This window comes from Colletes gigas, unplaced genomic scaffold (genome assembly GCF_013123115.1).
Source record: "Colletes gigas isolate AHSC1104 unplaced genomic scaffold, ASM1312311v1 Colletes_gigas_Sc00038, whole genome shotgun sequence".
Lineage (NCBI taxonomy): Eukaryota > Metazoa > Arthropoda > Insecta > Hymenoptera > Colletidae > Colletes > Colletes gigas.
Window position 1 is genome coordinate 499175 of NW_025106667.1, and position 20359 is coordinate 519533.

Consider the following 20359-nt stretch of genomic DNA (forward strand, 5'->3'; position numbering starts at 1 on the left):
ATAATACGGATTTCGTGTTGAAGCTTTCGAGACACTAGATTTATATAATTATTGTAAATGCGTATTGTTATTGGTTATCACCCTGAATTTTTTCCGATTTTTCGATTCCAAATCCTAGGTGTGAAAAATTGAAAACGCAAAAAAACACAGAAATATACGGATTTCGTATTGAAGCTTTCGAGACACTAGATTTATATAATTACTGTAAATGCGTATTGTCATTGCTTATCTCCCTGAATTTTTTCCGATTTTTCGATTCCAAATCCTAGGTGTGAAAAATTGAAAACGCAAAAAAACACAGAAATATACGGATTTCGTATTGAAGCTTTCGAGACACTTGATTTATATAATTACTGTAAATGCGTATTGTCATTGCTTATCACCCTGAATTTTTTCCGATTTTTCGATTCCAAATTCTAGGTGTGAAAAATTGAAAACGCAAAAAAACACAGAAATATACAGATTTCGTGTTGAAGCTTTCGAGACACTAGATTTATATAATTATTGTAAATGCGTATTGTCATTGCTTATCTCCCTGAATTTTTTCAGATTTTTTGGTAGGGTGCGCCGTAGTAGCAAAAATCAAAAACCGATTTTTTCGACGTTTTTCGCGTGACAAAGCATCTTATACTTTGAATTTTTGTATTCTCTTTAATAGATAACTATATTGTATGGTTTTAAACATTTCTATGTTGAGCAGAACAGTGTATACAAGAAGAAAAGCAATAATAAGACAAGAAAAAAAAAGTGCTATGCGCGATATATTGAGAAGTATCAACGGTATTTTCAAGAGCTCCAATGGTGCAGTAAGTAAGATACTTGACTGTAAGACTGCTGCAAACTTTTTGACGCTCGTTCGCGCCCTGCTAAAATACATTTTTTTTATTATATTAATTTTGTTTTTTTTTCAATTTCTAACTAAACGACAGTGAAAAACTATTTGTTTATTAATATTTAAAAAATATTTTCACCTAAAATATACGCTCATATTCATTTTATTGAAGAATCTTCTTGCAGTAGGTACTGAAATTTTTGGACGAAATTAAACAATTTCCAATCATACTAAAAAAATTATATTTAGTTACAAGGATCGATTACAAGCATTTTAGGTGAATAGACATATCCCCGAAATCCTACGCGCTTTCGAGAAAATAATTCTTTACCGAAAATCTAATGTGAGGCTTCTAATGCGAATCTATAAAATGTCATAACTTCTGAACGTATTGAAGGATTTTAATGTTTGAAGAGGCAAATAACGCGTATTTTGGTGAAGAATATGTAGGCATTATAACAATAATGAAAAAGTTGTTCCTTAATCGCGTAAAGTTAAAAAACCCCCATAAAAATGGTCCAATTTTCAAACGGCCATAACTCCTACAATAGTGAACATATTTCAATGAAAATTTTTTCTAAAGTAGAGCTCATCGGTGCCTATAAAAAAGTATTAGACATTTTTTCTGTAGAGCGTGAAACAAATTTATTAAAAATGAAAAACAATTTTTTAAGAAAAATCAACCAAGGGGGGTAGGTGTCTAAATTTTTCGACGAAAAAAAAATTTCAAATCGTTCTGAAAAAATTATTTCTAGCTAAGGGGGTCAATTACAATTATTTTTGGTGAATAGACATACCCCCGAAATCCTACACAGTTTCGAAAAAAAATTCAAATAAATATATCGTGCATAGCACTTTTTTTTTCGTGACTTATTTTTGCTTTTCTTCTTGTATACACTGTTCTGCTCAACATAGACATGTTTAAAACCATACAATATAGTTACCTATTAAAGAGAATACAAAAATTCAAAGTATAACATGCTTTTTCACGCGAAAAACGTCGAAAAAATCGGTTTTTCATTTTTGCTACTACGGTGCACCCTACCAAAAAATCGGAAAAAATTCAAGAAGATAACCAATGACAATACGCCTTTACAGTAATTATAGAAATCTGGTGTCTCGAAAGCTTCAATACGAAATCCGTATTTTTCTGTGTTGTTTTGCGTTTTCAATTTTTCACACCTAGGATTTGGAATCGAAAAATCGGACAAAATTCTCAAACACGTATCTCAATAACCACAATGCATCAGATTTTTTTCATAATTTTTGTACTGGATGAAATAGGGGAAATAGACAGAAATTCGTTAATCCGAATTTTCTCAATAACTACCCTTCCAAACAAGATAGAGGGTTAAAATTTGGCACAGAACGTTTTTTTGTGATGCTCTATCGATGGATCCATCGTATGTCACATTTGGTTCAAGGGCACATTTGACCCCCTTATTCGGCTATACACTTTCTTAATTTTTTAATTTCTTTTTAATCTTTAATTTTTATTTTTAGCTACTCTCAAGCTCCGTAAAGGCAAGTATACGTTGAGGAATCCGAGTTGCAAATGCGCGCAACGTGCATAGTGATCTGTGAGAAAAAGTTTCATGACCCGCAAGAGAGAAAACGCAAACGAAGTAAGAATGGATCGGGCAGAGGAACGAGAAAGGGCTGGGGAATAAAAGACAATGCGAAAAAGAAGTAGAGGAGGAAGGGGGCGAGTAGTTTTCAGAGAAAGCGCAATATCTCGGAAAGTTAAGGATTCTCGTCTCGTAACGAAAGGAACGTTTCCTCGAGAAAACGTTCGACCTTAGAGAAGACTGTAAGGCGCACAGCCCTCGAGCCACCGACCGCGATAAACCTCCAGGATTAAAGTCATCCGGTGTGCTTCGCACGAGGCCGTTCCAAAGGATGATTTTGTCTCTGAACGACACAACAACCGTGAACGCCATACCTCGATACATCTTCGTAATTTCTTTTCGTCGAACGATCTACTATTCCATATTATCTACACTGTTGCAGATTAAACGTCCTCGATGTTCGATATTACACATCAGACACCTTGATACAAGCCCAGGGCTACGTACACTAAGTTAGTAAATTGTAGACGGAATCTATCGAAAATCAATGTGATCGAAACGTGGTATTAGACATAATTTTCCGATTAATATTCATCTGTTACAGTTACATAGAATGGCCCATTTAAAAAAAAAAACCAACTTTGTTGTTGCAAACTGGGGAATGCTCGACGAAGTTGCTAAATGAAGTAGAAATATTATATGTTTATGGATCGATGAAATCAGAAACTCCTGGACCCATCAAACTAATTATTATCTTTCTTATATTCGTAACATTTTCGAATTTCGCGTTTCTACCACAGTTCATTCCATTGCAATTTTCCCGTTTACTTTTAATTTGCGAATTCGGTCGGAAATTAATTTCATTTTAACCCATTTCCATCATTAGCGTGTACGTAGGTACACACGCGCATTTATGCTGTGAACGAATAGCGTTGGTCGAGAACGAATCACTGAAATATTAACCTTCCAATACCTTTTACAACATTTGTACAGTGATTCGATAAAAAAGAAATTTGATGATAAGGGCACGTTTTCTATGTTTTCGTACGATGCAAATGAGTCGATCGAAGGTTTTTATACGCTTTTCGGGAATATAAATTTCTTCGATTCTAGTTTTACAAAATTACAAAGTCGAAGCAACAAAAAAATATTAACCCTTTGCCTGACTCTTGTTATGTTTATTTTCTTGCAACATCGTGTTGATTTTTTAAACTTGTAACATCGCACAATTATGTAGTCAGTATTGTAATGTAATATAGTTGAAACAAGATTACATATTTCGATTCGTGTTTATACTACATAGTCAAGGTTAATCAACGGTTAAGACAACGTAATATGCATCAACCGTAAAGTAGAAAGAAGAAGAAGAAACCCTGAGCTGTGCACGTTGGAGAGCGTTTCAAACGATACGACGATTAATTTTAAATTGTAAATACTTCTATTAAATTGTGAATTAGCTTCTCGCGACTGGAACAGGGAAAGATAAGTAAGTCGTAGTACGGTGTAAGTGTGTGGAACGATATATTAAAAATGTCTCGTACCGGGAAGGGTTGAATCGGCGGACGCAACGATCGAAGGTTAGAAATCGTAGACACGCGTGTTGCGGGTGATCGTAGTCGAAAATCCGATATCGAAGATATGGCAGAAATACCACTCACCGAGGTCAAGCACCGGCAGGAGTTAAGCGAGAATGTTATCCGGGATAAATGTTTCGACAGCGTGTGACACCAGTGCACGAGGAAAACGCGAACAGCTTCCGTTCCGTCTGCTTGTCGAAACGGCACTGAACCTCCATCGCGATTCGCGTTCGCTGTGCGACCGTTACCCGACCGTCACTACCCCCACCTTTCCGCAGTCGACCGACCCCGACCGACCCCAACCGACCCCAACCGTCCGACCACCCGAGTATCTACCTACATACTTACTACGAACGTCAACTCTCCTCCAACGAGCGTGCGCAACGTTATTTATTTTCTGGTAATACGGTCGATCGTGCCTCGAGAGGAACGTCAACTTTCTACTTTGTACTCACTAGCCATTCTTCTTTCATTCACAAACCAAAACCATTCTATACGTACGTTTTTCAGAATTTCCACCGGACTCCTGGTCCATTTCCAATCATCGAAACTGTTTATTCCACAAACATTTCCTTTCTCATTAAACGACAACAGTACACGAACTTGTAAACTATTATAAAAAATGAAGAATTTATAAACAACAGTCCAGTGTCCAGAAAGTTAATTTCGCTTGTAAATATAAACGTTGCAACACTAGATATTCATTAAAAATACTGCGTCGTGTTAACCAGAACAAAAGATTATTATTCTGTAACTGTTTATATTTTCTTTTTTCTCTTCCAAGATATGTATTCTTCGAATCTTATATTTTTCTCACCTTTGTCGTTCTTTGTTCCTTTCTTATTTTCTATTTCATACTTTTTATCACCTTCTTTTTTATTGTCCTCGAGGTTAGGTTAATGAATGCACATACAGGATGCCGCCAAACAATTTGCTTGTTAGTCGAGCCATAGCGTTAAAAAAGTAGGAGATGGGGGAAAAAATATTGCAAAAGGAAAAATTGAATGGTTTCGAGCGATGTATCGCGCGGTGCACGTGTCTTCTCTGTAAATAGTGACGTTCGATTGATTTCGAGGTCACCTCTGTATTTTTTATTTTCTGATAACAAGGTTGAAAAATTATTGGTTCAAAAGATATTTTAAATTTCTCGACGAAAAAAAGAAATTAATCGATCGATGCTCGATTCTGGACCATACAGCTTTCATTTCGTTAAAAAATATTAAAATTTCTGTAATTTCATATTCTGTCTCACTTCCTCTTGTGTTTATTTCTAAATCTGTTGGTAACGTCGCGAGTGACACGGAAATGGTAATGGGGCTGTAGAGCAGCAGAAAAATGGACCGAGAAAATACATCGGGTGAAAGGTCTGCTCGTATACCTCGTCTGTGGTGCTGCATACAGTTCGTACTTACCATTCCTGTGTCAAATCCAATGTTATCGACACAAAATCAAGAAAGACGTAAATCTACGTTTACGTAAATCTAGTGAGAATTAAAACGAATAACTTTATAGAATACACTATACACAAAAGGAACATTTATTTGAGAAACTGATTGAAATTTCGATTAAAAGTTAATATTTACGAGGCAGGGTACAGCAGTAGTCGGTTCTAGAGACACAGACGAGATATATGAATAGACCTTTCACGTAATGTAATTTTTCGGCCGGAGTTTCTGGGGTCCCGGGACCCCATTACCATTTTCGTGTCACTCGCAACGTTATCAACAGATTCAGAAATTAACACAAGAGGAAGTGAGACAGAAAATAAAATTACATAAATTTTATTATTTTTTAACGGAATTAAAGCTGTAGGGTCCATCATTGGACATTAATCGATTAATTTCATTGGAGAAATCAATCGATTAAGAGTATTTAAAAATTTCAAGATTATTAAAATTCCTAAGGATGTATTTCATTGATACGTACACCGCAAATTCTCTATTTTTTATTTTAAATTGTAATACATCATTTATTAAAAAAATAACTCGGCAGAAACGTATTTGCGACTCGAAATCAGTTTAATCAGACTGTGCATCGGGGCCCCGGAAACTTCTCATTCCTCGCTTTCGCACACTATGCCCAATTGCGTGTACGTGAGCTCGTTGAGTTTCGGAAGAGCCGAGAAGAACAGGCTGATACTCGCTTTCCTTCTCGCTCTTGCATCGCTTACGTCGCTTACGTTTCTCGAAAGCAAGCCTGCTGGCATCGCCACCCGTTCGAATCGTCAGTAAACGACAAAAGCCATCGTGACTGACAGACCTTACATTTCTCGAAATCGGACCTGGGCGCTTTTTGAAGATTCATTGACTTTCCATACGAAGCGACCATGCGTTATATACATATACATGTTATACATGCTAGGAACTATAAGTTGTATAACTTTTGTCGTATATCTACTCTCTAATAACATGGGAAAATTTTAAAATATAAAAAAATGTAAGAATACTGTAGAATTTTTGCAATGGAGAATTATTGAAGGAAAATGAATTGATTATATACATATGTATATATCGGACATATCCCTCGCAAACACGCCGCAAACATTAATGAGAACAACACTGCAAATCTGTCCTTTTTTAAAACCCCGCAACTGATCTTTGACTCGGAACTCGTCCTCTTCATTTAGCAATTATAATAAACGTAGACTCATTAAAATTCGTAAAAATAACAAAGTTATAGCCATTTAGAGGGAAGAGTACCCAACGGTTAATAATCATACCAGAAATTTTAAATGAGTTTTTCTCGAAACCATATTTTCGAAATTGGCTGACATGATATCACAAATTCATATTGATTAATGGATTTGAAATTTATAGAGACATGCCTGTATGTTAGAAATTTTGCCTTTGACGGTTCTGGGGTAAGTCCTGTGCCGTTCCTCACAGTGCTCTTACCGGAAGGTCCCACGCCTTCCCCACTCCGTGGCCAGATCCTTCAGGACAAAGTCTTCATTTTTTCCAGCAGTACGACGTCAGGTCGTCTGCCTCTTTTAACTACTCTCTCTCTATTCATAAACAATCAATGCCTCGACACGCGCTACCTGGAGACCCAACGCGGTCGTCCGCTATCGCGTCACCCGTTGCCAGGCCTGTTTAGTCTCATTCGCTCTTTAGGCCGCATGCACCCCAAAACTCTGTCATAAATGTATCGTAGACTGAGCGTCCTTCAGTGGCCCTTACATTCGACTCTCTTGGAAAATACATTGTCGCTAGCGTTTCTGGAAAACAAAAGCCGATCCCCTATTTCGGGGGAATGTCCACGCGTCGCGTCCAACCATTGTTGCCGTGGCGAAATCGACTGTTTTGCCTTCGCCTTCGAAAAAGATTAAGCAAAAGAGTTTTCTTCATTGAAAGAACAAAAATTTTCCAGTCCTTTGTTTTCAGTAGGGGCGGTCTCAACTTCCATTCATTTTCATATGATAGATTTTTATGAGTCAGCGTTTTTTTTAAATTGCTAAACAAAGAGGACAAATAGGACAGTATTCTCAAATATTTTCCGATTTAAAAATTAAAAATTACAGTGAAATTTATTCGGTTGTTTAGACCCAATAGTATTAATAGTATAAATATATGAACGCACGTTCATAAGCATAGTAAAAAAATGTCTTTTTTTTAATAGTTAAAATATGATCAAGGGGTCCTAAAACGTGTATTTCCGTAAAAAAAATTTTTGAAATTTTTGTTTCATTATGGTATTTTGCTTATACATTGTATACGCCTACATAGATCGAATTTCGGCTGTGTTAAGAGCAAGAAGGATAGACTGACATTCGCCGCCTTTCTCGAATCCTCGAAGAGATACGAAACGCCAGAACTCATATACAAGGAGGTTGGCATTAGTGTGTGTAAGTGGTGGGACAGTTCCCTTTGTGCACGGGTCTGCCATCTGATAATACCGCACTGTCTTTTTCAATCCCCCCCATAGTCAACTCACATGTATTTACGCACACACTGCAGCTGGCTGCCCATCAATCCTAATTCAGTGCCTAGTTTCTCAACTGACCGCCATCCATGAGAAGAGGCCGCTAAAATCACCTCCGAATTTTCAGGTCGGTATGGCAGTCAGATTCGGCCGCGAAAGTCCATAAGGTGAAAGGTCTATTCATATATCTCGTCTGTGCTAGAGATTCTTATTCTACTTACCGACGTATCGACAGCCTAACATTTTTAAGAAAATCATGTCATAACCTGCCCGACGAGATTTTCACAGAGAGATGAGATGAATGAAATTCCTAATAGATAATCACCCACACACGCGAGCACACACGAATCACGATTATCGACAAATAATCCTTTCGGACACGAACCACTGTGCAATTAAATACACACGCACCGCGATTATTATTCGGGAGTGATTCGCGTGTAAAAATGTTCTTTACGTTTGTAGTGGAGGGGGTGTCCTCCACAATGTTTCGAACTCACTGAGGCGAACAGAAAAGAGAACTAACAGCGAATATAGAAGAGAGAAGGAAGGAGGACTAAGAAAGCAATGACCTTGCTGCTGTCACTGTATCCCAAGATACTCTAGCGGAACGGTGTCCAGTCAAGTTCAAGCTACACCAGTGCGTTGTCAGGTAGAGTTGGGATCTTCCCCTTGCACTCGTTCCTACGTTTTTTAAAGTTAATTCGGCGTTGCTCGATCGTTTGTTTCGGTTTCAGTGCACTGTGCTGATTTTTAATATTCTACCACTGTCGAAGGTTGGAAATATATTTAGAAACAGTGTCAATCGGATCCTAATTACTCGAATTTCAGGCTCGTACAATTCTGATAACCGGGACAACCAAGTGGATGAACATTTACTGGCAGAAAGCGTATGTCTTCAGATATTGTCATTTTTCTTTTTTCTTTCTTTTAGTATTCGTCAATTTTTACGTGTTCTTTTATCGAAACATCGTAACTGCAATTGGAAGATCTTTCTGGACTGTTATTATGAAATGGAATGATCAAAAGCGCTTGGTAATAAATCAGAGGTTTTTAATTTTGAAAAGAAAAGATTTCAATGATTATTGGCAATGGCAAGTAACACATAGTTATAGGAGAGTCTCGATCTGTCTATTTCTGGTATTTCCATACGATAGTTATCACTCGTTAGAACATTTAGGGTGTAAAGAAAAAATTAACAAGTGAAAATAAGTATTACCTTGACAAGCTATTATATTATTACAATAATCAACCAAATAAATTTTCTACTATAAATTAATTTATATTTCGACAATTTTTTTAGATAAAAGGATCATGTACATATATGTACGTTAATTTAATAAATGTAAAGAAAACTTATAATTCTATCAAGAGAGAAATGCTTTAAATAATATGTAACAATGTATATAAATAATATTTCCATAGATATTCGTTTTGTTAAAGCGGTTCGTCTCGTGTAACACGAAGTAGGCCAGATTTTATAAACTGAAGATCAAGTTAAAATTTTCATTGCCAAACGACAAGATTTCCGAAAACGATTACAAAACATTTAAATCATGACGAATTCCGACCATTTAAGAACTATATCCGTTACCCGTTGGTAATATAATACATTCGAATGGAAATTTTGCGTCTTTTTTTTTCGAAAGGTTCGATAGACTGGCTGGAACCAGTTACCAAATACAGTTGCCCGCGTCTTAAACTAAGCGACTGCTTAGTCAAACATTCTTCAAAAGATTCTGTTACGTTCTAACAACTTTGATTTATTTATTTATTATTTTATTGAATTATCTTCGTGAAAGAGTGGTTGAACGGTCAATTTCATTGAAAGAAAAGTTATTGGCCTTTGCATCGTTTCACATTTCTGCCTACAAAATATTCTACGAACGTAAATGTTCACTTTGAAGCCAACATTTGTTCGAAGCATTTATGTTTGAGGCGTTTCTGTCACCAGAAGGATTACTAGATACATGTTGAGCAAGGTCCACGATAAGTGGATTAAAATTATAGTTTAAAGTCCACTATTCGAAGTAAACAATAAAATATATCTAATCTTTATTCCTGTGTTATTAGTTATTCTAAATGATCTGTGCGTCACATTTATAATTGCTAACATTAATTTTCTGTACATTTCAAATATCAATGATATTATTATGAATTTACGATGTCAGGTGTTATTAAAGTTGTTTTCCTGTTCGTAATAATGAGTAATTATGAAATTATTACGTCCGTAGAAGAGGTATAAATTAAATAGAACTTATATCACACGTTGTTCGAAGAATGATTTTTTAACTAAGTCTAAGATTACTTGAAGTCTTTGTTTTAAAGTATTCAATAAACTTGCAAAAGAATTTATGCTAGAACTACTTTTTTAACACGTTCGAGTGTTTACAACTATCTCTGTAAGTTGATGGATAGCTACTACGAACATGGTGTTGCAAAACAAGTGAAAAAAACGGTAAAGCACAAAAAATGCTGCAACTTGTGAACAAGGTTGGATAAGATTAATTAATTCGTTTCAATAAACATTATGAATAATTTGGTTTCTTGTTTCGACGACAATATGATTTCAATACAAGAATACCTGCATTTTTTGATATAATGGCAGAAATTTTTCCAATTTCTGTTAATAATAACAATAATAGTAATAATAGTAAAGAATAAAGTATAATATTTTATCTCCAACTCAACCAGAGGCTAATTCAGACATAAAATTATTTTTGCAAATATCTCGAAAACAAAGGGCGAGCGGCGGTAACATGTATAAAGAAAAAGTATTCATAACAGTGACCTTGACAACATATTTCAAGGTCATCGAAATCGGTGAGGAATCACTAAAGTAAATAATTACCTAAAAAAATTTCAAACCGTTCTGGAAAAATTATCTTCGATTACAGGGGCCAATTAAAATCATTTTTGATAAATACACATACCTCCAAAATCCTACCCAGTTTCGAGAAAAAATTTCTTACCAAAAATCTAATTTTTCTTCCAGACCTAACCCAGATCTGACCCAAACCTAACCCAGACCTAATCCAGACCTAACCCAGACCTGACCCAAACCTAACCCAGACCTAATCCAGACCTAACCCAGACCTAACCCAAACCGAACCCAGACCTAATCCAGACCTAACCCAGACCTAATCCAGACCGAACCCAGACCTAATCCAGACCTAACTCAGACCTAATCCAGACCTAACCCAGACCTGACCCAAACCTAATCCAGACCTAACCCAGACCTAACCCAGACCTGACCCAAACCTAACCCAGACCTAACCCAGACCTAACCCAGACCTAACCCAGACCTAATCCAGACCTAACCCAAACCTGACCCAAACCTAACCCAGACCTAATCCAGACCTGACCCAGACCTAATCCAGACCTGACCCAAATCTAACCCAGAACTAATCCAAACCTAACCCAGACCTAATCCAGACCTGACCCAAACCTAACCCAGACCTAATTCAGACCTAACTCAGACCTAATCCAGACCTAACCCAGACCTAATCCAGACCGAACCCAGACCTAACTCAGACCTAATCCAGACCTAACCCAGACCTAATCCAGACCGAACCCAGACCTAATCCAGACCTAACCCAGACCTAACCCAGACCTAATCCAGATCTGACCCAAACCTAACCCAGACCTGACCCAAACCTAACCCAGAACTAATCCAAACTTAATTCAGATCTAACCCAGACCTAACCCAGACCTAACCCAGACCTAACCCAGACCTGACCCAAACCTAACCCAGACCTAATCCAGACCTAACTCAGACCTAACCCAGACCTGACCCAAACCTAACCCAAATCTAATCCAGACCTAACCCAGACCTAACCCAGACCTAACCCAGACCTAATCCAGACCTGACCCAAACCTGACCCAAACCTAATCCAGACCTAACCCAGACCTAACCCAGACCTGACCCAAACCTAACCCAGACCTAATCCAAACCTAATTCAGATCTAACCCAGACCTAACCCAGACCTAACCCAGACCTAACCCAGACCTGACCCAAACCTAACCCAGACCTAATCCAGACCTAACTCAGACCTAACCCAGACCTGACCCAAACCTAACCCAAACCTAACCCAAACCTAATCCAGACCTAACCCAGACCTAACCCAGACCTAATCCAGACCTGACCCAAACCTGACCCAGACCTAATCCAGACCTGACCCAGACCTAACCCAGACCTGACCCAAACCTAACCCAGACCTAATCCAGACCTGACCCAAACCTAACCCAGACCTAATCCAAACCTAATTCAGATCTAACCCAGACCTAACCCAGACCAAGGTGCCTAAATTTTTCGACGAAAAAAAAAATTTCAAATCGTTCTGAAAAAATTATTTTCGGTTTCGGGGGTGAATTACAATCATTTTTGGCGAATACACATACCCCTGAATTCCTACTCACTTTCTAGAAAAAAATTCGAGAAGGTGTGAAATTTTTCAACGGGGAAAAAAAATTTCAAATTGTTCTGGAAAAATTATTTTCGGTTGTGGGAGTGAATCACAATCATTTTTGGTGAATAGACATACCCTCGAAATCCTGCGCGTTTTCGAGAAAAAAATTCAATACAGGCTCCACTTTAAACGTTAATAACTTTTTAACAAAGCCTCATCAAATTTTGAATCGAGTATTTATTAAAAAATCATTGAAAATCAAATACTTATACTTTCTGCTACGTGACCTACATAAAACTGTGATCAAACAATGATTATTCTTATGTGTAAATATTGTTTGTAGAAGAGAAACTTGTTTCTATGTTTTTTATCATATTTTATAATTATGTTATTTATATGATTTGCAATAAATATTGAAATGCAATTGCCATTACTTTAGTCTTTCTTTATTTCGTAATATGCTGCTTTTTGAATTTTGTAAATATCATTCTTAGTTTGGTTTTTACGAGCTTTTTCTTTAACCATAACAAACTCGTTAAATTAGCTCGGTATTCTTCGCATAAGCACCCGTTTTTCGCTCGGCACTAAAAGGGTTAATGGTCAGTGCAAATAATTTTGACGTACTCCTCGGAACGAAATTTCCTGAGCCATTAGGTCTTTCATTAAATAAAGAAATTGTCAATTTCTAATTAGATTTTTACTTGGCAGAAGAAGTTTTTAAGTTCGTCGACGGACTTTTCTTTGTGGAAACAAAATTGTAATTTCTTATTAGATTCCTGTTTAATTAGATAAAAGGTTATAATTACTGATATGTTTCTTCTTCGTTATTACTCTGGTACATTTTCTTTGTAAATGGAACGTATAACGCGCGCGAATATTCCATTTGAAGAGATCGTTTAGTCGGAGACTTGAATGTCTGCACACGAACGAATCTTCGAATGTAAGCTTCTGTAAAGTAATGTGCAAGTATCTATGTATTGCATTGGCCTCTTCAAACTTGTTGTATACATATTGTATCGTTCATAAAATTATAAATGTTACACATCCACAAATGATCTCTGTTTAAATGTTTCTTGTAAGAATTAGTGAGTCGAACTACTTTGACAAAATTGTATTGTAATATTCGTTAGTCATTACCTCGAATGCCGACATCCCTTGCATTTCATTTGCCTCGTCATTGCTCGAGTCAACGTACAGATTACTTTTTAACATAACGTGATGAGACACTGATAACGGTTTTAACGCATACACGTTGTTTTCTCTGTTAATAATCGCGGGGCTCATTTGCAATTTTATGGTCGGGACAAGGCGATTGGCAGCGTACAGGTTCACCTTGGTTGCATTTTAAGAAAGGACAAGCAAGTTCACGGTAAATGCTTGAATCTTTTAGCCACAACGCACACTTGCACGTGTTGTCGACGTGTTCAACGACTTTATTCAAAATCAACGAAATCGTGAAAGCTCCCAAATTACGAATTTTCAAAATAAATTAACAACCAAGTGTTATTTATAGTACACAATAGTTTTTTCTCCGTCCACTTAGATTTTTAAAATCAATTTTTTATACTTTCAGCTCCACTACACTATCCTATCTCTTGAAAATAATATACTTCTGAATATAACGCGTATAGCACCTTTAATTTACATAGAATATAGTTATCCATTAAAGGGAATAGAAAAATTCAAAGTATGCTTTTTCACGCGAAAAACGTCGAAAAAATCGGTTTTTGATTTTTGCTACTACATATAGTGCACCCGGCCAAAAAATCTGAAAAAATTCAGGGGCATGACCAATGACAATATGCATGTACAGTAATTATAAAAATCTAGTGTCTCGAAAGGTTTAACACGAAATCGGTATTTCTCTGCGTTTTTAATTTCTCGAAAATCGAGTCACTCCTCTCCTTTTCTATTATTGAATTAAACATTGGCCAATTGTAATAATCGAAACGTGTCCATCTTCGTCTTGCTTTTGGTTTGTTCTCTTTAATCTAGCGTAACGTTTCTCATTTCAGCGTACGATGTTTGTATTAAAAGAGGAAACCCTGGCTAGGAACTCTAGAACCGGCTGCCCTTCGTCGACCTTATGGTTGTACCTTACGGTGGAATTTTTGATTGGTACGTTTCTATCCGGCATTCTGGCCATTCTCGCGATCGTTAAAGCCCTGCTGCCGAAACCACCCAGAGATCTAACCGGCGATGTAGTAGTGGTAAGTCGCGCAGATTCTTCGAAACTTTTCCCGAATTTCAGAACCAATTGAAACCTAATCTGAATGATCAGTGTGGCGTTATCAGGGATCAACGCCTTTCTCTCTCCTCTATCTTCAGTTGACTACCTACATTGTCTATAATTGTCTATTAGTGATAGAAATATTGCCTCGTGGTAAATATTTGATCAAGGAAACTTTCAACAACCTGGAACCTGGAACAACCTTAAATTCATCCATACGAACAAATCACTCTATAAATCTATTTAATCATAGACAAATAATAATCTACAGTGAGTGTAAAAAGTATTCGCACACTAGTCAGTTTGAACAAAAACTTTGCGGAACTTTGTTTATTACAAAAGTATGTTAACAAAAACATGCATACATATTCTTAGAAATCTCGGGAACAAATCTCATTAACAACAAATTATTTATTTATATTTATTATGAAAATATTAACAAATTTCCAGAAATTTACCTAAAATATACGCGTAATAAGTATTCGTACACTTCTAATTTTACAACAAAAACTATAAATTTTAGTACATAAACGTAAAAATCAGTCTATTTGCTATTTTAGTATGTAGTGGGATTTCCTTTAGATTCTATAATCGCTTTAAGCCTTTGCGGCATTGAATTTACTAAATTCTTGGTTATAGTACTAGAAATTTTGTTCCATTTCTCTAAAAGTGCATTTTTTAAATCTTGTTTCGAAGAAATGTCATGGTCTCGAATTTTTTCTTCAAGATGACTCCATAAGTGCTCTATCACATTTACGTCTGGAGACTGTGGAGGGATTTTTAATTGCTGCGGCACATTATATAGGATCCACTGACGTGTATTAGAAGCATTATGCTTTGGATCATTATCTTGCAAAAATATATAATTGCCCTGTAACTGCATTTTATTTGCACTAACCTGAAGATGCTCTTTTAGAATATCGACGTACATTTTGTGATCCATGATACCATCGATAAAATGGAGGTATCCAATCCCGCTCGCACTCATAGAGCCTAACTGCCAAACTGTGTCTGATCCTCCTCCATGCTTTACGGTCGGCTTCAAATTTCTTTTTTCGTACTCGGTATTTTTTTTCCGCCATACTGTACATCGTCCATCTGATCCAAATATGTTAAATTTACTCTCATCCGTAAATATAATACGGTTCCAGTGCTCCATAGTGTAGTGTCTGAATAACCAAGTCGTGGTTTGCGTAGTGAAATTAATAGTTTATTATAGGTATATGTGAATTACAAAGAAAGAATAGGCTCGCATCGTGGCGATTCCTCAACTCACTCGCCACACTCTCACTCTCTCGCTCTCCGCCGCGTGGCGCTGCGACTACCCTGGACCGTAACTAACCGATCCACCGGAATAGGAACATTAACGTACTCTTTCGCGAATTGCAATCGTTTCTTTCCATTAATTTCATTTACGAAATATTTCTTACGAGCTACTCTGCCGTAATATCCTCTATCCGGTAAAAAATTACGCACTGTGCTACTGCATACATTAATGTCCAGATCATTTTTAAGTTCAGCTGTGATTTTCACCGCACTTATCTTTGGATTTTGCTTCATTTTTCGAATTATCCATCGGCCGGTATACTCATTTATTATTCGTTTACATCCGTCTCTTGGATTGTTTTTTACAGTTTTTCGATCGCCATATCTGTCAATGATTCCTTGAATCGTAGACCTCGGTCTATTTAAAACTTTAGAAATTTCACTCAGTGTTTTACACTTATTATGTAAATTTATAACAATTTTCCTTTCTTCTTCAGAGGTTTCGTTGCGTTTTCGTCCCATTTTACTGATAATTTCGTTGATAATATTTGAATTCAGGATACTACCTATACCGACAGCGTCTCCAGACATACTGATGCTAAGTATGTTTACATATCATGGATTATCTTGTAATCGTTCTATGTGGAATGTTACGAATCGACGACTGTACAAATACTTATTACGCGTATATTTCACGCCGATTTCTGGAAATTTGTTAATATTTTCATAATAAATATAAATAAATAATTTGTTGTTAATGACATTTGTTCCAGAGATTTCTAAGAATATGTATGCATGTTTTTGTTAACATACTTTTGTAATAAACAAAGTTCTACAAAGTTTTTGTTCAAACTGACTAGTGTACGAATACTTTTTACACTCACTGTATACAGCGTTCGGGAATGTTTCTTGGAAAAGAAGAGCAATTTAACCCTCTATAAAGCAAATTCTGTTTACCTGTTTAATATGACAATTGTAAAAATATTAATAATGAAATATAAATTGCCAGATAAATTCCAGTAGACAAAAATTTTCATCTGTATTCATTTTAGTGTGAGATATTGTAATTATTATTGTTTTAGTACTTCAATTGATACATACCAACAAAAAAATTAAATCAGACTTAAAAAATGGAAATAATGGGTATGTAGTAACTTATAGTGACGCTGTGTTATAGAAGGTTAATTCTTTGCATTCGATAGTTCTTTTGCTATGGGGATCCAACAACTCGAAACTGTTTTGATAAAAGAACTTTGTTGCAATGTTGCTTTGAAGCTAATAAAATCTGATGGAAGTTTGTCACACATCCCGTAGCGTGCGCCTGTGAGTATGCGCGGAGGAGTGTGCGCGAGTGAGAACGCGCGCATGAGTGTTGCGTCGCTTTCCACCGAGATTGTTGCGTGGTCGTCGTGCGTTGTTGCGTGCACCAACATGTATCACTTCTGTATTGTTCATTATTATTAAACCGTTATATATATATGTATCCAACAATCTAACAAAATCTTAACGCCTTCTAAGGCAATAAAACAGATCAAGTTCGAAATAATGATTTCAATGAAATAACAAACACATTGATTCACTATAAAATGCAACTGAATCAAACGTAAACAGTTATTGTCGCTCTTGATACGCCATTCGAGCTGTTAGACATACTTGAAAGTAGAAATCCATTCCAGACCATCACATTTCTTCGAAACAAGATTTAAAAAATGAACTTTTAGAGAAATGGAACAAAATTTCTAGTACTATAACCAAAAATTTAGTAAATTCAATGCCGCAAAGGCTTAAAGCGATTATACAATCTAAAGGAAATCCCACTAGATACTAAAATAGCAAATAGACTGATTTTTGTTACGTTTATGTACTAAAATTTATAGTTTTTGTTGTAAAATTAGAAGTTTACGAATACTTATTACGCGTATATTTCACGGCAATTTCTGGAAATTTGTTAATATTTTCATAATAAATATAAATAAATAATTTGTTGTTAATGACATTTGTTCCAAGGATTTCTAAGAATATGTATGCATGTTTTTGTTAACATGCTTTTGTAATAAACAAAGTTTTGCAAAGTTTTTGTTCAAACTGACTAGTGTGCGAATACTTTTTACACTCACTGTAGATTATTATTTGTCTATGATTAAATAGATTTATAGAGTGATTTGTTCCTATGGATGAATTTAAGGTTGTTCCAGGTTCTCACCAAGGACCGTTACTATTCGATATTATCATAAACGATTCAATTGGTGTTTTGACTCGTAGCAAGCTTCTTTCGTTTAGAGGCAATTCGAAGACATACGTACACATATGATGATTAGACTACGGATGTTTATGCATTTATGGGAAATTTTAATCCTGAAAAAATTTAATATTCAAAAATATAAGAAATACTTAAAGTAAGATACGAATTATTATATTTAGGGGTTGAGGACAACCCTCTACGAAGCTCCAATTTCATCTATTTTATTAATAAAAATATGAATTTGCATAAAGATCCGCGGTCTAATAATGATATTAAATGTCGATTAAAAGAACGATTTTTTGTACAACTTGTATCGACATATCCTACGCGATTGCGACCTTAAAACGCGCGTGTTTTCATTCAGATAGCTGGTACAGCGTCATCCTTAGGCGTGGCTCTCGCGGAAGAGTTTGCCAAGGATGGGTGTTCCGTGATCTGCGTGGACAGCGACTCGAATTTGATCGAGGAAACGGTCTCCAGACTGAGAACGAGTTATCCCAGGATCGAGGAAGTTGAATCAAGGCACAGTAAGAACGACACACCGCGGCTAAAATCAACGATATCGTCTTACGAGTGCAACTTGCTGAACAAGGATGATATAGGAAGAACAGCGCGGAAGATCAAGGACGAGATTGGAAGAGTCGACGTCCTGGTAACCTGCGTCGGTACAGTGGACCAGGATATTTTTGACACGGCCAGCAAGACCTTGATGAGTCATTTCTGGGTAATATTCAATGATCTCTATACATACTGAATGCGCTACGGAATATCATTTTCTTAATTCAGGGAATCCCCGAGACATTAATTTTCATTCGTCTTTATAGGAAACTATGCATTATTTTTTACATGAATAATTTACTAATTTTTAGATAGATTATCAATATTGTAAAAAATCTCTTGTCAAAAATACAACTTTTTTTGTTAATATAAAGAAGCAATTGACTATTTTATATTTTCCATTGTCTATTTTCTGGAGGGTTTTTTTTTTATTTAAAATTTAAAGTTAATTACTGTGTTACATTTTAAGATTGTACTGTTTTGAGAAAAAGAACTTTATACTTTCAAATTAGGTTTACGGATATACTTATAGATACAAAGTTCCTTTAAAGAACGATACAGAGATGGAAGAGAATACTCTGATGAACTATTGATAACAATTAATCTAGATTGTGTATTTTTACAGACGGTTTTAGCATTTTTACCATTGATGCTGTACCAGAAACGAGCACACATTGTTGGTGTCACGCCAGTAGCATCAAGTACCGATGCGTATCACAGTTCAAGGGCAGCAATAACTAGTTAGTAGTCGATCCTAATGTTCGCAACAATAAGAATCTTATTTTATCAATATCGTTGATATTAACTTTGTTTGTTTAGGTCTTATGGAGAGCTTGGGCCAAGAATTGAGTAATCACAGTAGCCACCTAATGTTCCTGGCATTCTCGCCAATCGCAGACCACTGGTAACATCATTTTGTATCAGACATCGGTGTTTAATCATCGTACATATGTACCACAACCAATTCGTCTCATTTTGTTAACGTCTTTCCTTTAAAGCGTAAAATCAATGAATTGTTACTGTTTTTTCAAGTGCACTGAAAGAGAGGAAGCAACAGGTAGCGAGAGACATCGTGCATGCAGTCAGAACGGACCAAAGCAACTTGAGTGTCAGTTGGATGTCCAGGTTTCTATATCGCCTAAGGTATACGATAAAAATTATTGCACTTACAGATTATTACAATTATCGCAGAACCTTTTAAATTTAAGTGGCATCATTAGGATTGGTATCAGTGCAGTTACTCGTTGTATCATTCCTATAGACGTTTTTCTTTGCCACACAAAATTCTTAATAATGTTTCTTTCTGCTATTGCTAATGAGTAACAACGGTAACATAAAAAAAATAGTAAAATTAAAATTACACCCTTAAAATGACAATATTCTATGGGCAACCTAACCCTAAATACATACACGGCCAGTTTTATTTTTTAATTATCGTTTCAGTTGCGCTACGTACCACGGAATAACAACGTTCATGGAGTTTATTTACTCGCAAGGATGCGATTATTCAGCATAAATCTCACTCAGTTTTCTAGATCACGAAGAATAGCGTTAATGAAACAAGAACAGCTTGATAATATACAAATGACGATGGCAAAAGTTAGATTGCCATGAAAAACGATTTCAGTCGTTGCTCGATCGAAGTTATTTCAATTTTGGCAAATTTTTTTCAGTACTTTCGCACGCAGAGAAAAAATTTACACCATATGTATAATATAGAATTTTATTAAATTAGAAGTGAGACAATTACTTTGTT

General features: G+C 36.0%; 2 protein-coding genes across 6 annotated transcripts in view; one reads left to right on the top strand and one right to left on the bottom strand.

Annotated features, from left to right (window-relative positions):
* LOC122402628 (GTP-binding protein Di-Ras2) overlaps nucleotides 1–4200 on the bottom strand; it is a 53730-nt gene extending 49530 nt beyond the window's left edge. For both annotated transcript variants that reach the window (XM_043405572.1, XM_043405573.1), the window contains exon 1: nucleotides 4059–4200. The gene's annotated coding sequence lies outside the window, so the exon portion shown is untranslated. The remainder of the gene's footprint in view (nucleotides 1–4058) is intronic.
* A 4219-nt stretch (nucleotides 4201–8419) lies between these two features.
* On the top strand, nucleotides 8420–20172 carry LOC122402666 (estradiol 17-beta-dehydrogenase 11-like). 4 transcript variants are annotated; one of them, XM_043405647.1, is made up of 9 exons: nucleotides 8526–8550; nucleotides 8636–8674; nucleotides 8730–8788; nucleotides 14323–14517; nucleotides 18410–18769; nucleotides 19229–19343; nucleotides 19423–19507; nucleotides 19636–19746; nucleotides 20047–20172. In XM_043405647.1, the coding sequence occupies exons 4-9, from the start codon at nucleotides 14329–14331 to the stop codon at nucleotides 20117–20119; spliced, it is 933 nt and encodes a 310-aa protein (XP_043261582.1). In that variant the 5' UTR covers nucleotides 8526–8550; nucleotides 8636–8674; nucleotides 8730–8788; nucleotides 14323–14328; the 3' UTR covers nucleotides 20120–20172. The 4 variants fall into 4 exon arrangements, with proteins under 4 accessions (XP_043261583.1, XP_043261579.1, XP_043261582.1 ...); XM_043405644.1 differs by having other exon boundaries at nucleotides 8439–8674; XM_043405646.1 differs by having other exon boundaries at nucleotides 8542–8550; nucleotides 8636–8788.
* The last annotated feature ends 187 nt before the right edge of the window (nucleotides 20173–20359 follow it).